Source organism: Rhyacophila brunnea, unplaced genomic scaffold (assembly GCF_057557595.1).
Source record: "Rhyacophila brunnea isolate RB1 unplaced genomic scaffold, BYU_Rbru_1.0 scaffold_13, whole genome shotgun sequence".
In the NCBI taxonomy this organism is placed as follows: Eukaryota; Metazoa; Arthropoda; class Insecta; order Trichoptera; family Rhyacophilidae; genus Rhyacophila; species Rhyacophila brunnea.
This window is the reverse complement of record NW_028232785.1, coordinates 12,254,799-12,274,203: the sequence shown is the minus strand read 5'-3', so window position 1 is coordinate 12,274,203 and position 19,405 is coordinate 12,254,799. Positions and strand designations below refer to the sequence as shown.

The following is a 19,405-nucleotide window of genomic DNA, read 5'->3' as shown; positions in this document are numbered from 1 at the left end:
AAGTTATTATTAGTCTCCATAAAATATAGGGTAAACAATTCAGTGAATGAACACATAAGAGGTGAATTTGAAAATAAATTAAATTAAAAACGATTAAATGAACTAAGAAAATTATAACAATAGGTAGGTACAATAAATTGTGTATAACCGTGGTATTACTAATTTTATGCCGTGATGCTTTGATAGTTGAACTTTTCATAATATTTGGATCACTATTTAGTTGCTCATTTATCTGCTACATCATAAAGTCGTAAATATTGTTTTTTTATGAAGCAATCATAAATACAAAAAATTAAGATCTACTTTTCAATCATAGTAGATACCTAGGAATATGGTATTCAGTATGTAGTTCAAAACAATTTATATTTACATATTCTTAACCCGGGGCTTGCTATCAGATCCTTTGCATCGGTAACAATCGTTTTATGGCAATTCATAAATACCACTGTTATTTTAATAAGGTAGGTGTTGATAATTTTTAATTATTTATTCGAGATCTTCAGGGAATTACAAAAGTCCACACCTAGAAACCACTGGGCCAATAAGGTTTCTTTTTATATCTCCAAATCCATTTCACTTACACATTTATAGGTAAAATAAATAAAACTATCTTTTATTTTATCTTGCACTGTTCTTTAAAATCGACATTAGATTTTTTCAAAGAAATAACGTTCTGTCTTTTTCTTAGAATATTATGTAATCAGTGGTGCACTTACTTCAAATTCTAAATTTTTTTCTTACGTTTTACAATTTTATTTTTAATTTGTCACTTATTTTGTCCTTGGGTTTGCTTATCAAGATTTGTTCGCATGTTTATTTACGTTTTTTCTTACCTCCAACTTCTTTTTTATTCAATTCGTTGCGTGTCTTACTTTAATCTTATCTCAGATATAGTTAGTTAGTTAATACAAACCGTCCACTCTGTGGAGGCCCATATGAACCCATTAGGATCGGACATGGTTGAAACGAAATGAATTGAAATGTCTATATAATATCGACATTGTCATAATTTTAACTACAGTCGAACTCGGTTATTACAATCTCGGACATAGCGAGATCTCGGATGTAATGAGGAAACAGTCGTTGACATTTGGTATATGATTTTCTCCGTACATTTTTATTCACTGTTATAACGAGATACTTATCGGATATACCGAGCTAAAATACTGGTAATGTGTTGATCGTTTAAAGACATTTCGACCCTAAGCAATAAAATCCGATCGGACAGGATGCCGCCGGGGACAGATTACGTTTATGACACTATTTAAGTGTCTAATTGTTGTTTTCGCCGACAATAAAAATACCTATTCTCTGATATAACGAGTACCGCTTATAACGAGCACATTCAGCCGGTCCAACCTTCCTAGTAATAACCAAGTACAACTGTGAATTCCTTATTTTGTTTAATAATAATTCGAATGGCATTTGTTTTGCTATTCATTTCATATCATTCTTTTATTCCACCTCTAGTAGAAATTCGATGTAATTGTCAATTGTACAAGATTAAACTCAATCTTATAAACATTTGTAAATGTTCATTTACTACTATAAATGAATTTTACTGTAGAAAAATATTTATATTAATTCGTATTGACAACGTAAAAAAATCTGGTTCATTGACTGGACAGGATACCCTCGTATTGCCACTGTAAAAAAAACTACGGTAAACAAAATGTAAAAATCATAAACACTTTAAATCAAATCAAATAGACATGTTAGAATTGTAAATATTTTATGGGGCATATATTAATTGTAAATATTTTTACATAGGTAAGTAAATATATAATAAATTTAAATGCATTTTTATCAAGCTTATGATTTTTAATATGTGGCGACACACAATATTTTATTTTATATTTTATTGCCATCCGGTTGCGATCGACGAAAGTTTTTAGTAACACATTTTTAGAAATTCATGGTAGATGCCTGTAGATGCCTTTAGATGGCGTTGAAGTCACATTTGATCGTAACAGTAAACAGTACACATCGACAACGATAAATGAGGATAGTAGGTATGAGATATTTGTGCGGGTTTAAGGACTAGATTGGGATCATAGTCGGCCCGACCAATTATAATTAGGATTTGATACTTTTTTGATATCTTATTGTATAGATAAAAATGCAAATAATGATGATAAAACCTGATTAGGCTTATTTATATTGCCAACGTAGAAAACTCCCGTTTACCTGCTATTTTCCCATACACCGTTTGGAATTTATTAACACCGAAAAGGGAAGGTTAACATTTTGAGAATAATAATTATTATAATATACACCCGATCCTCTTTTTGCACAGTTTCGAAATAACACGATTTAAAAAAAGTAGTGATTATTTTTTATTTACACTGATTTTTTTTGCTTTAACACGGTTTAAAAAAACTAAAAAGAATAAAAATACGTATGTATGTACATATTTATCAAAAAATTGCCTTGCAATGGACCGCACGCCACTGATGCATACATTTGTTGTCACCGAATTCCACCCAGATATACATACGTCCATACATGGCCCCACTAGTCAGTCACTTCGCGTTCGATATGAGAGACGCGCCGCGTGCTTCGGCGTTAGCGTCATTAAATATTTCCAGCGATGACAGTGATTTTTCGCCAGCAAAAAACAGCAGTAAACGGGCAAGTTTATTGTCAAGTAGCGACACTGAATAAATACATTTCTCTATGCTAAATTTAATTTAAATCGAAAACTATATATTTTTATGTAAGTATAAATAATAAATATATTCGATATATTTGTATTGATTTTAAGTAATGGAACCTATCTACCATTTTTGCATGGGTATTGGATACCATATCTTTTTTTACATGGTAGTCTTTGGAACGTATCCCCCGTGCAAAAAGAGGATCGGGTGTACCTCTTATATATATTATAATATGTTAATAAACTATTTCTTTCATTCAAATTAATAATTCACAAGATTTTGAGAATGTAACATTCCAAATATTGAACATACATAACTTGAAATCACTTCAGATACATACCCACTAGATATTGGCGATAACCGAACGTCGGTTAGTAATTAAAATTCCTTGATTTAATATACAAAAACCACAAAACAGATAATAAATAGAATACCGATAAGCTATATTCAATACGCCGCATGGTGAAGCAGGCGTTTGAATGGCGTGTGAGTGTCATACGAAAATGAAGCACGCATTATGCACGTGCAATAGTGTGTGTAATACACTAACATTAAATGAGCGTAAATGCATAAACCGAGAGCAGTTTTCAGTATTCGAAGTAAAACGTATTCTAGGCACGTGTGTAAGTTTAACCCGGATTTTTCCTTACTCGAGTCGGTTACCTGCTATCGCCTTACCCGTTGTGTATTTCAGTTCCCATTATTTCTGAGTTCCCTGACAAAAACCGATAGTTAATAATAACACATTTTGATGAGCATTTCATATAACCTACTAGTTTAAATTATTGTTATTAGATAAGAGTCTCGTAGCATAATTGGTTAATGCACAGATTAGAGCGACATCAATGGTTATACGGGTTCAAATCCGTCGAAGTTTATAATATGTTTTTCAATGATTTTTTCCAGTGGGTATGTATCTGGAGTGTTTTCAAGTTATGTATGTTTTATATATATATAAGCATTCAATCGTTGTCATTAAAATGGTTGATTAGGTTAGATTAGGTTAGGTTACCTTCGCATGTTGGGGCTTCTCTAATCCAGTCATCAATAAATTCATCGCATACGTTGTTTTCTAAGTCTGATGGAGCGAAACCTTTATCACATTTCAAATATATCTGAGACTTGTGAGCCACTCCTTCTCCGGGAGACGCACTCTTCAAATCGATCAGCCCGAATTTTCCATTCGGAGGATTATTGGGCATCGAGCAGCCATCCCTAAAATAATTAAGTTAAGTAATTAAAATAAGTAAGTATTTAAAATAAATAATCATTCAACATCCTCGCATATAACTAATGCTGTCCTGATACTTTCTCATATATTACTCTACTTCGCGCTATTTTACTCTACCGCGGCTAAATGAATAAAAAAAATACTTATACTTAACTAGAAAAAAAACATCACAATCAGTATAAATTCCATGATTTCTACTCGAAGGGTGAAGAGGTAGGTATTTGGTGGTAGGTACTTACATGAATACTAGGTACCTACACATAATATTATACACGATTATTAGCTTATTGAAAAGGGCCCGAGATTACAACTCGCTTCCTTGCTATAAAAACCAACTTGAGGAAATTAGGTACATTTTGAATAATTGAATATTTGCTATCACAGTTCAATGATGATTGCGCCCCCATTATCAGAATAGGGATGCGAAAGCACCGATGTTAACCGCTTTTCCTAAAGCGCAGCGCGCTCTGCTAAAAGGCGCGAATTTCAAACGAAAATAAATAATTACAAGATAAAAAGAACTCTTCATATACAACGTTTTAAATTGTCTGCTGAATTATTATGCTCAGTATGCTCAAACTTGTACTTGATATAAGCAAATAAAAAACAAACAAACAAAATATAGAATACTGAAATGTCATTTTGATTTCCATAGTAAGGCAACGTATATATTAATAATTTAACCAATAATAGTATTTTACTTTTTACGGATTTTTCTGAAATAACTTTCCATACAAAACAGAATTAACTAAAAATGAATTCAATTCTGCTGAACGACGGCTAAAAGTATTAAAAGAATGCATTGGCATCATATTCTAAAAGTTTCAAATGTCTAGCTAGTCGGGTAGCTAGTTAAAAATCGATTGCAAGATTTGTACTGAACAAACAACCACCGGACAAATAAGAATACGAGCTTATAAAAACGTTGTAAAGTGGCTTTGCTTTGGTCAATTAATTCATCGGTTCACACATCTTACCGACGTGTTATTGCATCTATTACAATAGTAAAAGTAAAATATTGTGTTGATACGAGTCGAGTCCAAATATTCAACAAGTTGAGACGAGGGCAAGTTTTAAAGCAAATTAAATTTTTAAGTGCATCCGGTAAAGGACCGTTTTACAATTGTACTACTCTCAAACGAGTGATAAGTGACGACAATATCTAATCATTGCATTTTTACCGCTGTCTCTTTGACCTGAAGCCATCGCCGGCAGAGGTGCCGTGTGACCTTCCCAGAATTTTGGTATGCTAACATTCGATTGAGCAGGTATTTGGTTTTAATGAACGATTCTTAAAGCTAAGCTAAATTTTTACAGACATATCATCATCAACAGCCAGGGTCTGTCCACTGCTGGATGAAAGCCTCCCCATAGCTCTTTTGCTGCTACGTACATCCACCGAAATTTATGAGTTTGTCTATCCACCGAGTTTTAAGGCATGCCTGTAGGCATTTAGTGCCCTTTGGGTAATACTACATGACGGCACTATTATCCAGTGATCGTTTACTCGCCGAGCGACATGTCCTGCCCATTGAAAGTTCAACTTTTTAGCGACCTCTAATCGCATACTCTAGTCTGCTTCCTTTTCTATTGGGTTTTTTTCGATCTTTACGCATTATGCCCAACATGCACTTTTCCATGCCAAGCTGGGCTACTCGTAATTTTTGTTTATCTCTTACATTAAGGGTCCATGTTTCACATGCATACATGATCATTGGTACCAACGTAAATCTTCACATAATTATTACAAAAAAATAAGGTAAATCCAGAAATAAGACAACCAGAAGCCAGTTCTGGTCTAATACCTAAAATTGAGTCATTAAATGAATTTTAGTAGGTACATACTTGTACATGACGTCTTCTATAAAGTTCTTGTGCATAAAGGGCTTCGTGAATGTTGAATACGTATTTGTGCTGCATTTGTCATGAGTTTCACTTGAAGGAGCAGTGCTAACGATTCCTGTCAAATACCATGTCGGAATATTTCTTTCGAGACTGCTGACAACCAGACCCCCACCACTATCTCCTTTGCATACTCCAATTCCTGTTAAGAATATAAAATATCATTGTAAAAAAAAATCGGTGTGTGTACTTCTGTACGCGCGTTAGAAGTTATACTTCTTTGGCGTAACAAAACAAAAACAAAACTTCTTCGACTAGCTCTTAATGATCTTGTTAAATTACACACTCAAGTAAAAGGACCGCTTATTGGAACGCCGTTGGTTTATTTCTATACACTTTAACCTATATTACTAAATTATATAATGGTTTCTCGTTCTTTTATTTTTAAAGTACCAACTGTCAATTTGACGTTTAATCGTTTGTTTACGTTAGGAATTGCAAATGGCCGACAATAATAAATTCGCTACCTAGGCAACCGAACAATTCTAAACTATAATATTATATGTAGGTACTGTATAATCGTCACGATTGGAGTATCATACTGTGGCGTAATGGTAATGCGTTCGGCTGATAACCGAATAATCGGTAGTTCGAATCCAATCGACTGCGTTTATTTTTACGTGAAAAAATAAATTAAGTGTTACATGTCACACGCCAAAGATACACTCTGATCTGATTTTCCAAACACGCCTAAATAAGTATAGGTAACTTCAAAATGTCCCTATAAAACTCAGGGTTTTAGAGAGTTCAACCTTAAACTATTATTATGTGTGAATTATCTAATAGCATGTCACGGCCATCTATGGTACACAGGCCGAACACAAGTTTTAGCACCAAAACTATGTAGTTCTAAATCATATTAAGTCATATTAAAATTAACCATAAAAAATGAAATTGTTCACAGAGTAAAGCTAGGCTGGAGTGCTTTTGGCCGCCTGAATAATGTCTTCAAAAGTGATCTTCCACTGTGCCTAATGCGCAAAGTGTTCAACAGTGTGGGCTTCCCGTGATCACATGTGTCGCTACATTTCAAAATCAGCCAAGTCCACCTTTAGGTATTTTTGACTTTTTTGTGAATTGCTGAAGAACTACTGCTTTTTAACATTTCTGCATTATGAAAATGTGGAATTTATTAATTTTAAATATTTTACACTCGAAATAATATAAACTTTCACTCTTGTGACTGTGTATTTGAGAAAACAAAAAGCTGGTTTTCTCCTATTCATCTATTATGGACTTGGCTGATTTTGAAATCTAGCGACACACATATGCGTGTGAAACATGGACCCTAAGTAAAAGAGAGATCCAGAAACTTAGAGTGGCACACCGTGGTATGGAGAGGTGCATGCTGGGCATAACGCGAAAGGACAAAAAGAGGAATGAGTGAATAAGGAAGCAGACAAGGGTTTGCGATGTAATAGAGTTTAATAAAAGCCTTAAATGGAGATGGGCTGGACACATAGCTCGAAGAAGTGACAATCGTTGGACAAATCTAGTCATCCAGTGTTATCCAAGAAGTACGTCCACAAGGTAGACCTAGAGGCCGCTGGATCGATGAAATGATAAAGTTCTGCGGAAGTACGTGGCAACGCAATGCACAGGACTGAGAGAAGTGGAAGCAGCTTAAAGAGGCCTTCATCCAGCAGATGATGATGATGATGTAACAGTGCCGAAGGGTTGAAACAGGCGTTTAAGATTCGACATAAATAGTGCATACTAAAATTTATCAGTCAAACGAATTTGCTTTCATTGAATGAAGACTACAATGGTTTAGATATTGTTTGTCAGTTTTTAAATTTCAATTAAACTCTGCCTAATCCAAACCATAGTCGAAAAAATATACATTTACCTATAAAATATCCAAATAACGCCCCATTAACCATGGCATTTTAGACATTTTTTTTTTTAAATAGAAGAATGTTTTTTTATCGATTATTGTTTGGTGAGGCCACTATCTGTAATATGTATTCTTGGTCCAACGAAAACAAATAAGTGCACTATTTTTATCAGATCAGCCATAGCATACCTAAACGATTATGGTTTGGTTTAGGCAGGGCTTAATCGAATTTTAAAAACTAACCAGCACCATCTACAAATTGTATTCATAGTTCAATGAAAACAAATAGGTAAGTATGTGTGCACTATTTATTCACCCCTCGCACTGATATGTAGGCACCTACATAATTTTAATCAAAAATCAATAGTGTACCTGACAATTTTTTTTATAGATATTAATATTAAGCCAGGAAACATTACCTGGTGGCAGTACCACCTGTCAACATTATCATACGTCCTGTCACCGTATCCTTCTGTCTTACTGTCTATGTTCTGATGTTTTTGAATTATTTGTTATAATCTGATCACTATTGATATGCTTTTACCTCACTGTAAGCATCTGTCAAACTATTATGAGAGTATATATATCATTGGTTTTATTTTACAGCCCGAGTATAATAATTTTTAATCCCGTTAATGCTTCCTCTTCGAAATCACAATGAAATCATGTCATATTATTTCAACTAAATGCTTTTTACATGTTCATCTACCAAAGTCCATCCCGCAATCGACGCATTGGACATAAATATTATATTCTCCCAAGGTGCAGAACCAACCTGCCACTGGTAATGCCAATTGGGAGGGCGATAACTATGTTCAACCAAATTGCTTCGGGTGTTGATATATTCCACTTGCGTGAGGGTGAGTTTAGGTGGACGCTATTTTATAAATTCTTGAAATAGGGTCTCCTTAGCTAATTCGGTGTGCTTCTTTGAACTACTATATATTATGTATAGTTGTATTTTCACTGCATTTGTAGGTTTATATCGTGGGCAGTTTTTACGAAATTGAGATTTTAATGTCATTATATAGAAAAAAGTAATGCTGCTTGACTGGCATAAGTCACGATTTAAGATTATTGAACATATAAAAAAATAAAGATTTTACAACCATTTTAAGAACACCAAAAACACAAAACATTGATTATCTCAGAACTGTGTATTTTGAGTTAGTGACTTCTGCCTGTACGTCCACGATACTATGTTTTTATATTTAATATTTTTTATGGTTTTTATTTTTTTTATATTTTCATTTTTATCCCTTTTATTACTTTTCTTTTTCTTTCTTATTTATAAAACTGTTTCATCTCATGTCGTGAACGTCTTAAACTTGTAATTTGTAATGTCCACGATATGTAAAATAAATAAATTGAATTGAATTGAATTGAATAATATAATACAATTTTAATCCATAAAACAAATTAATTTCAAACGTCTATTAAGATAAATAAAGATGGGCTATTCAAAATTCTTCTAAAATCAATGCTATAAGTGCTATAATGCTAAGTATTTTTATTACATAAAATAGTATTCTTTTAAACCTCTCGCTCTAATGTTTTAGAATATAGTTAAATTTCATTACTTCCATGTGCAGTGGTGTTATGATCTTTTAGATTATTAATTAATTTTTAAACGCATTTACAAAACCAATAGTAAAATTAACGTTAACATTATATTGTGACATATTTACGACAAAAAATTATATTTTATAATCTTTGTGATCCCAAATTTTACAAAAATTAGGCATTTTATTATTCAAAATGGGCACGATTAACACATTTGAAGATAATTTATTCTAAAGATACTGATTATAAGGCTGCGCGCACACGGCAAAGCGAAGTTTCGGATTCATCCGCCAAACGTCGTTTACGGGTCGAGTGCGTTTTGTTTGCGTTTCGTTTACGGCGATATATCGACGATGCTGTCCAAACATCTGGACAGAGAAAACACAGTTTTCAAGGAGATTCATAAACGCCTTTTTTTGAAACTGCACCCTGCTGCGAGAGTATTTATCTCTCATTACAGTGGTGTACAAGGGTAAATAAATCAATATAAAATCAGTACATAATATTGCATTATACCTACATTTATTTTCCCACTATTGCTTCTTTTGGAGCTGGACTGTTTTATATCGATAGCGTTTTGAAAATTACCTATTATTGTGCCTATTATGTATCATCATAAACTTTGTCTGATCAATACTATCGACCGAGGGTACTTGATGGAGTTTGAATTTAAATTCTAATTGATTTAAGTTTTGTACTATTATTATTTATTAATACAATAAAAAAAAAGATTATAAGTTAATACACAAAGAAAGGGTAAAAACCTTATTACCTAGATACCCACTAAGTAAAGGATGAAGTATAAAAACATAATATTGTGAATAATTTGAATACTTACATTGTTTCTAAAAACTTGTTGTAAATACTATTAATACATTCGGTAGGTAAGCAGTTTTACAAAATAAAATAAAAAGTTTTGACACAGCACAGCTATGAGAAGAAGTATTTCATCAGAAGAAAGGCTCGCCATAACTAGAAGGTAAACTAAACTAAACTAAAAAATATACATATACCTATACAAGTACATAGGCACATACCTATCAATAGTAGTAGGTAGGTATTCATTATTCTCACTACAATATACTATTATTGGTACCCGTTTACATTTTAGTGTATATATATATAGATCATCTAGATGAACAGATTTTAAGGGAGATATTTCAAATGTTTATTTATAATATGTGACAAAACAGAACACCCGGAAAAAACCTGGCTGTTCTGTTTTATCATGTTCTGTATTGTTATTGTTTTGTTTTGTCATGTTCTGTTTTGTCATGTCCTGTTTTGTCCGGTTACCATCTAAGTCATACCACGTGTCTGGGCAGTGTAAAAATAAAACCCAATCATGATGAATTGTTTGCAACCAGAAAGATTCACTTGAATGCTTAATGCTTATTTGGACTATGTCTGCATTTGCATATAGCTAACAAAAATCCGCATGAAAGTCATTTTAAATAATTTCTACACTATGAAAATATCTAGGTAAAACGGTAAAAAAGAAATACTTAATAATATGTAGGTAATGTTTACATCTTAGTTCGCCACTGGCCTCTGAGACAAAAAAAGGTTTTTTTTTAATTCTTCGGATAGTGCAATAAATAAATTCTTCCATAATAACACTAGGGGTGAAAACAAAGACTACTACTATCAGTTTGCAGAACACAATAAGGCACATATTGTATGACATAATTTATTACTTTAGTCCGAAAAATTTGAAAAAATCCTTCTTTCTTAATAATTAGTGTCATCAAGAATTTCACAGTGGCGTTTATGCAATGGGGAAAAAAACAGATATAATTTAATTAAAATATTTTATAGATGTTTTGTATATAATTTGTCAGAACAATGTATTATATTATTATACCTATTGTATCTTTTATCAAATAAATATTTAAAAAATAAATTATAAATAAACATTTGAAATATCTCCCTTAAAATCTGTTCATCTAGATGATCTATATATATATACACTAAAATGGAAACGGTTACCAATAATAATATATTGTAGTGAGAATAATGAATACCTACCTACTACTATTGATAGGTATGTGCCTATGTACTTGTATAGGTATATTTTTTAGTTTAGTTTAGTTTACCTTCTAGTTATGGCGAGCCTTTCTTCTGATGAAATAATTCTTCTCATAGCTGTGCTGTGTCAAAACTTTTTATTTTATTTTGTAAAACTGCTTACCTACCGAATGTATTAATAGTATTTACAACAAGTATTTAGAAACAATGCAAGTATTCAAATTATTCACAATATTATGTTTTTATACTTCATCCTTTACTTAGTGGGTATCTAGGTAATAAGGTTTTTACCCTTTCTTCGTGTATTAACTTATAATCTTTTTTTTATTGTATTAATAAATAATAATAGTACAAAACTTAAATCAATTAGAATTTAAATTCAAACTCCATCAAGTACCCTCGGTCGATAGTATTGATCAGACAAAGTTTATGATGATACATAATAGGCACAATAATAGGTAATTTTCAAAACGCTATCGATATAAAACAGTCCAGCTCCAAAAGAAGCAATAGTGGGAAAATAAATGTAGGTATAATGCAATATTATGTACTGATTTTATATTGATTTATTTACCCTTGTACACCACTGTAATGAGAGATAAATACTCTCGCAGCAGGGTGCAGTTTCAAAAAAAGGCGTTTATGAATCTCCTTGAAAACTGTGTTTTCTCTGTCCAGATGTTTGGACAGCATCGTCGATATATCGCCGTAAACAAAACGCAAACAAAACGCAAACAAAACGCATTCGACCCGTAAACGACGTTTGGCGGATGAATCCGAAACTTCGCTTTGCCGTCTGCGCGCAGCCTAAGCTATGTCTTTGACCATTCAAATGTGATAAACATCCTACGAATAATGATTGCTTTATAATAATTATTGACCTAAGAATAAGGTAGTATTTTTTTGAAATACGCCATTTCTATTGGCATTTCCCAGTGGCTAAGCTACAACATACGGCCGTAGCCATAAATTGATAAACGATAAATGAAGTAGGGAGTAAGATCATGTTAACGCACGTGTTTGAACATGTACCTCACCGATTTTTTTTAAACGGTACATGTTCAAACACGCGCATGACGCGGAACGATCCAGCATCAATGTCAAAACTCCGACCATATCGGTAACTCGATTGATTAAAAAAGAACCTCAAAACTCTCGGCGTTTGGTAAACTGAGGAGATGGCCCGAATTGAGCACCTGATGTATGTCATGGATAATAAAATTTACCAGTGAGGTATCCTGCACAAAGCTTGTCCCAAGTAATGTATTTGATGAATTCCTGCGGCGACTCTGACTTGCATTGACTCTTGGAAATGATGGGCATTACAGCTGTCTTCAAGACATCGGCCACTTCTCCATTCACCTGCACCAGCCCAAACCCTGCAACCTGGGGAAGTCAAGCATACTATTTTACATTGTATTTCTTATGGGTTGCGAATATCAAAAGATATTAATTAAAATATTGTCCATTTATAATCCAATTTCTATATATATTATATTCATATTAATCACGTCATAATATTTTTTATTATAATATATTATTAAGCTAGAACATTATATTATATGAAATTAGTGTTACTATTATAGATATACCATCATAAATTGTCCAGTATTGGATTTAGAACTAGAGTCTGTATTCTATAAGCTGGCGTTCACATCACGTCGTTCGCAGATGGTGAGCATTTTCCCATCGCGTTTGACTGTTGCAAGTTTTTAATGGGACGAAACAAGAGGGAATGCAGTGCTAAATGCTGAAGCGGGGGGGGGGGGAACTGCACGCCAGCTTATAAAAGACAGACTCTACACTCATACTATCACAGTATAAAAAGTATTGAATGATATGTCAAATGTTAACATGTGGCGCCTTCACTCAACGGATAACTTATACTGGTGGATTTATAGTACAGTTGTTTGAAGTCCAACGGAAGAGTGAGGTGAGTGAAAAAAGTCTGCGTGTGTGATTTTTACATGTCTGGACTTGCAGGAGTTTCTTCTTCTTCTTTAACCTTGTCCGATCTAATTAGATGATATGAGCGTCCACAGAGTAGAGATTTGTATTAACAGATTTAGTTTTTACGAGAAATGGATGTCAATTGCTCAACCTATATTCCTATCCCAGTTTCATACTCTGACTCATACACAAATTGAAAAACAATATGTGAACTTGCCAGACCCAGTATTCGAACATATTTTTTTCGACTTGTACGAGGTATACATGAGAACTCTGCCATTCTGGGCAGTGTTGACCTGTGTATCCCTGATAATTATCTCAGAAATAGAGACCATTAGTTGTTTATTCTCCCAAGGTGCAGAACCAACCTGCCACTGGTAATGCCAATTGGGAGGGCGATAACTATGTTCAACGAAATTGCTTCGGGTGTTGATATATTCCACCTACGTGAGAATGAAGTTTAGGTGGACGTTGTTTTATACATTCTTAAAATAGGGTCTACTTAACTCATCCGGTGTAATTCCTTGTACATATCTAATTTATCTACTGATCCATCTATTTTTTTATGTAATACCGTTTTATATATCTTTGTTTCGAAATGTCATGTTGTGAACGTCTTAAACTTATAATTTGTAATGTCCACAATATGTTAAAAAATGAATAAATTGAAAAATTGAAAAAATTGAAATAAATTGAAACCTAGGACCCACGACGCTATAGGCCGATGCTTCAACCGCGCAATGAAACAGAACAAAATTATTTGAGCAAGATTGAACTTTACAAAAAGTAAAACAACGAATATTTCCAGACTACAAAGTGTGTGCAAACATTTTATACAGTTTATTAATTGCAGTCTGCAGAGTGTAGAATTTTCCACACCATTTATTTGGGATGTTCGCACCCGATGGTTACCATGACGGAAATATTATGTGATTGAAATGTTTACAGATATTCAATGCGATCAACCTCTCTTATCCGGCCTACCACCTTACCTTACCAGCATGGCCCCCATAAGGGGGGCTGACAGGGCTCTGAGAGGGCCCCGCATGGCGTGACTACCTTATAAATGAGATAAACACACATCACAAATGTGCTCTAATGGTCACACTGCTTTTAACCCTAGCGATAGGTAGGGGGGCCCGACAAAGATCCTGGCCCTGGGGCCTGGTTTAGGATATGAGGGCCATGCTTACCAGACTTAGAATGTTACCGTTTTTCATTTTATCAACTCATTTTACAAACTTGAACAACCGCAACGAAAATTTTGGAAAAATGACATAGCTACATATTATCATCTACTGAGGATTAAAGCATTTTTACGAAACTTACTCACAGCAAAGATGGTTTTATAGTATGTGAAGGTCTGAGACACTGACTGAAGTCTTAGTGATAAGTTTCGAGCCCCCTTCCGATTTCTTTAAGAGCGTACTTCAGTGAAACGGCAAATAATTTTCAACAGTAGGTGCGATGAAATTTCTCACTAGTCGCCAATCGGAGACCAACCATCGAGGTGTCTGCACGTCGATTTGTTTTGTCATGGCGTCGGATGAAAATATTCTTAAATCGAGTAAAGATGACTAAAAAACTTTACGTACGTACATGTCAATGAATATACTATTATTATTAGTAATATAGGTAACAATAAACATAACATTAAATGGACGCATGTTGGATTTTTATGACAAATTATTAATGTTATTTGCACAATCCGCGCATCGCCTAGCCACGATATTTTTTGACCAAGCCTCAACTGAAGTATAGCCTTAATATGTCTGTACTTTCTAACGAAGCGTTCGCATCGTCCACTTAATGAAAAACCGCCACTGCTTTCAAAAATTGTAATGACAGGTACTAAGTATTTATTCTTTCATTTTCCGCCCCTAAAATACGCATGGCTTGCCCACCCCCACAGGACGTCAATGCCTGACTTGAAGCGATACTCAATGTTCACGTAACGGTTACTGGAACGCCCCTGAATACAATTGAATTAATGCCAACAGCATTTAGAATTTATTCTAAAGTAAATCTTCGATAGTGTAGCATTACAAACCCTTGCGTCCAATCCAGCAGCAGACTGATCCTCGTCAAAATCTCTGTCCACCAAATTGAGACAAATCGGCATTATGAGGTTAGAGAAATTTAAAGGAGTTTCCATGACCAGCAGTGCCAGGTCATGACTGTAGCTAGATAGCACTCCTTCGTAATCTGACGGAATTTCAATTTGTTTTATCTGAAACAATACAATATGAATTTAATATATTATGTTGATTAATATAATCATGGCTCCCATAAGGGGGGGCTGACAGTGCTCTGGCCTGGGGGCCCAGGTTCCGAAGGGGCCCGTCGAGGACAGTCGACCAGATAAGTGAGATAAACACAATACAAATTTGCTTTAACAGTAAAAAAGCGCTATTTTCCTTCAATAATGTTCTTCTACTTATTTTAAATGGATGTATTAAAATATACAACAAAAAACACAATTATACACATTAATTTTACCGCGTACACCAATTGGAAAACGCTAATGTAGAGCATCACACTGCCTTTATCCTTAGAGATGGTTAGGGGGGCCACCAAAGATCCTAGCATGGGGGCCCGGTTCAGGATGTGGGGGCCATGATTATAATATTATGCCAACTTTGAGTAAGATGGAGGTCAAGGCTGTATTCTGTGAGAACCAAATATCGTTTGTTCAACGCGTGCGTGCTACCTGTGGTCCTGTATGGCTGTGAAATGTGGTACCTTACTAAGCTTTAAAGGTCTTAGCTTTTGAGCTTTGAAAATCGAGGTCTCGGCCGAATCAAGGGTAAAGTAAGTATGAATGAAAAAGTATGCAAAATTTATTTAATAACAACTAACACTAACTATTTATGATGGATCTTAACAGCCTACCTCCACTCTTCGCTACTGCCTTGTACCTGTGCCCTATTCCCCAACTCTAGAGCACGACATAGTGAACTAAAAGGGTAATGTCATAGAATCCATAGTATCTGATCTAGGTTAAAGCATCAGTCATCAAAATGACCGTAGTCAAAAAGTTTTACTAGCAAACAAATTAAGGCGTCTAATTACAAAAAACGACAAGTCCACAATTCAATATTTTCGGGAAACAACATTTTTATGTTTCAAGCTTCAATTATTTGTTTTAACGTGAGATTATTTTACCGTTGTATTCTCTGTCGAAATTAGAACCAAATGGCAATTTGTTTCAACCGATAAACTCTTAAATGTAATAAATATTGGCAAAAAAAATTGGACGTAGCGCTACTTGTACCTCACTTTTTTAATTTATTCTGCATAAGGCGCATATTTCCGTGGCACTGTCATGAGTTTACCATATGCTACAGCATGGGAGACGCCCTTTTCAATATTTCAATACGCGAAATCAACCAAGCTTTAAATAATACGAAACACGGACTTGGCGCTTTTTGTAATAAATCGAGACTTAAAATATTTTTTTTCGTAGGGTTATGTCGCATTTTGGAATTTATAGATTACGTGCGTATTTTTTTCTCGATTTTGCCCAGATGTGGACTTATCGCTTTTTGGAATTAGACGCCTCAATAATTCTTCTACGGTTTATGTGACTAAACAGAATATTGTTAAATAAAATATTAATTATGTGGTAGCTACTCCAGTTTTTTGAATGAAGGGATCCATGGTTTCCTCGGGATGGATGAAGTCACTGTACACTTTTCCAACAGACGCGGTGAATAAGTCTACATCAAATGATGTCCTCGTTACCGGATTGTAAAAGCAATGGGCAGCTAAAAAAAAAAGCACACAGGGAATTTTTTTTAAAATAACAAACCTATATTCGTGGTGTTGCTGGCAAAAGTTTGTAAGTCTCAAAAACATGTTATGTAGTTGTGGCCATTTTTAAGTTTGACATAATCTATAAAACCTAAACCTAATTGCATTTATGTTTTTAAGGTATGTTTTTATTCTATTATTTCAGGTTAATAATAGTTCATTATTTTATTTAAGACCTAACTATATACAAAATGTTATATTATTATGTACTTAATTAAGAAATGGACATATTAACCAACTTTTGCCATGCAAGATTTTATATATTTGTATGATTACATAATTATTATTGTAAATTGTACGTAATACATTTTACTGTGGCACAGTTTGCCGTGAGCTTTCTTATCGGAAAGAGATGACCGTATACTATAAAGTCTCCCAATTTTATTAGATTCAATATGAACATTAATTCAATTTTCGTAGCTGATTTTGGCAGAATTCAAGAATGAAAACCTAAGCTAACCTAACAAATAATCCAGTACATCGGCTATTTTCAAAATTAGTTTGCCGCTGGCTTCTTGTAAAGTGTGAACCGACAAGAACCGTGTTTTATTTAGACATGAATTTTATGTCAGTACTATATGACCCAAAAAGGTTAGACGGTCTTTAATAAACGGCCATATATTTCCGATACAACATTTCACGGTGAAGTGTGATACGGCGAACTGCAAACGCAAGTGACGCATTTGTATAGGTAGTTAACTGTGCATTTCTATTGGAATCAAGGAAAAAAATCTGTACAATCGAGCACCAACTAGTGATGTGTGTCTTCCAAAAATACATTGAGAAATACCATTTGCAATATTATAAAAAAACACTTTGTAAATATTGAACATACACAATTTGAAAATACCTAATGTATATATCTACCTACTAGAAAAATATTTTTTGAAAAAAATTCGACGCCCAACGGGACTTGAACCTGTAACCACTGAACCGCTTCGTCGCTTCACGTGGAATAACACACTTTTCCAGACACAACTCTTTTCACACTGCTCATAAGCAGACATTTTGTATCTAGCGATAATTACCTATCTCGTGGGTATAATGGTGTTCACTTACGAGTTATTGGGAGCTGTCGCATCCACAAGTGGTTATTGAATACATGTGGCTTATCAGGATCGTTAGTGTATATTATGTCGTGCACGCTGTCTTATCTTTTAGACATGCCGCATCGGAATATTAAAGCAAACATTGGATGTCCCAGATTGTGTCACCAGTTTTTAAGTGCCATGAGTCTTCTAGCGTATCGTAGAAAGACGAAAGGAGTGGTGCCGACTAGGGAATCCAATCCCGAGCCAAAATTCTTATCCCGGGATTGGCATTTTTTTCCATTGTTAATATAAAATTTTTATATTTACAAAAATAACATTGATAAAATCTGTCAAAAATAAATCTAGTATAGTTTATACTATTTAAGACATTTATTGTTAATATTTTATACGTTCAATCTTCGAAATACATAAGTTTAATGGAGTAAATAATATTGTTATATAAATAATAATGTGAATATAGTATGAGATTGCTGTTTCTGATAGTAAAGACTTAATGAATGGGTTAGCGAGATTAAAAATAGTAAAGCAAATCATGGTGTACTTATGGCCGTTCCGCTTCATAAATCTAATTAGTCAGCCGAATATGAAACTGCCGTAAAACGAATGAGACCATGGTGGAATTACTTTGTTAATAGTGCTAAGCATTATTTTTTTTCAATCTTTCTCATTTTTATTAATTTATGTGAAAACATAAAATGAATCGGCAACTTACCTACACATGGGTTTAAAATATAAATCAAACTTCATTCAAATTCAGTTTATTTCTAATGTAGTTATTTGTTATTAAAAGTATTTTTTTTGTTATATTTTCCATAAAAATTGATAAAAAAAATCAACCCCAAAGCTTCGGGACTATGTTTATCAATCCCGGGATTCCAGTGGCGAAGACTCCATACTAGGCGATTATTTAAAGCCTACCTTCTTAAGAAAAATATTTTTTAATTGCATATTGACATATTTATATACTTAATCACTTCATTATTTTATGTTATATAACAATAATTTATTTTGCCAACGAGATCGCATATGTAGGAATGTATTACAGTATTACACAGTTTACAAAACAACTGCAAAGGTATTAAAAAAACCACAGCGCGCCGCGCCGTAAATTAAATAATAAACGCCGCGCCGCGACTTCTCGGTAAATAAATTTCCGATTATGTTTGGAATAATTCTGAGTTTTTTTCGTATGGACTTTACGTCTCGTAACCTCAGCAAGTCTGCTGATTTGTACGAAATGAGGCAAGCTCCTTTCGCAGAGCCTAAAATATTCGCGCATAATATTGTTGTCACGACTGCGCACTTTGTCCAAAATCAATAATTAGATAATTAAAATAATAATTTCAACGGCATTTATCGAATATTAATAAAT

The 19,405-nt window shown here is 33.8% G+C and overlaps 1 protein-coding gene across 2 annotated transcripts in view; it reads right to left on the bottom strand.

The window, feature by feature from the left end:
* LOC147076508 (ovochymase-like) overlaps nucleotides 1–19,405 on the bottom strand; it is a 76,728-nt gene that overhangs the window by 40,174 nt on the left and 17,149 nt on the right. For both annotated transcript variants that reach the window (XM_085941159.1, XM_085941158.1), the window contains exons 8-12: nucleotides 16,802–16,935; nucleotides 15,219–15,398; nucleotides 12,445–12,604; nucleotides 5,734–5,932; nucleotides 3,670–3,872 (exon numbers count right to left, since the gene is read on the bottom strand). In XM_085941159.1, coding sequence (XP_085797285.1) covers nucleotides 3,670–3,872; nucleotides 5,734–5,932; nucleotides 12,445–12,604; nucleotides 15,219–15,398; nucleotides 16,802–16,935 — 876 coding nt within the window. The remainder of the gene's footprint in view (nucleotides 1–3,669; nucleotides 3,873–5,733; nucleotides 5,933–12,444; nucleotides 12,605–15,218; nucleotides 15,399–16,801; nucleotides 16,936–19,405) is intronic.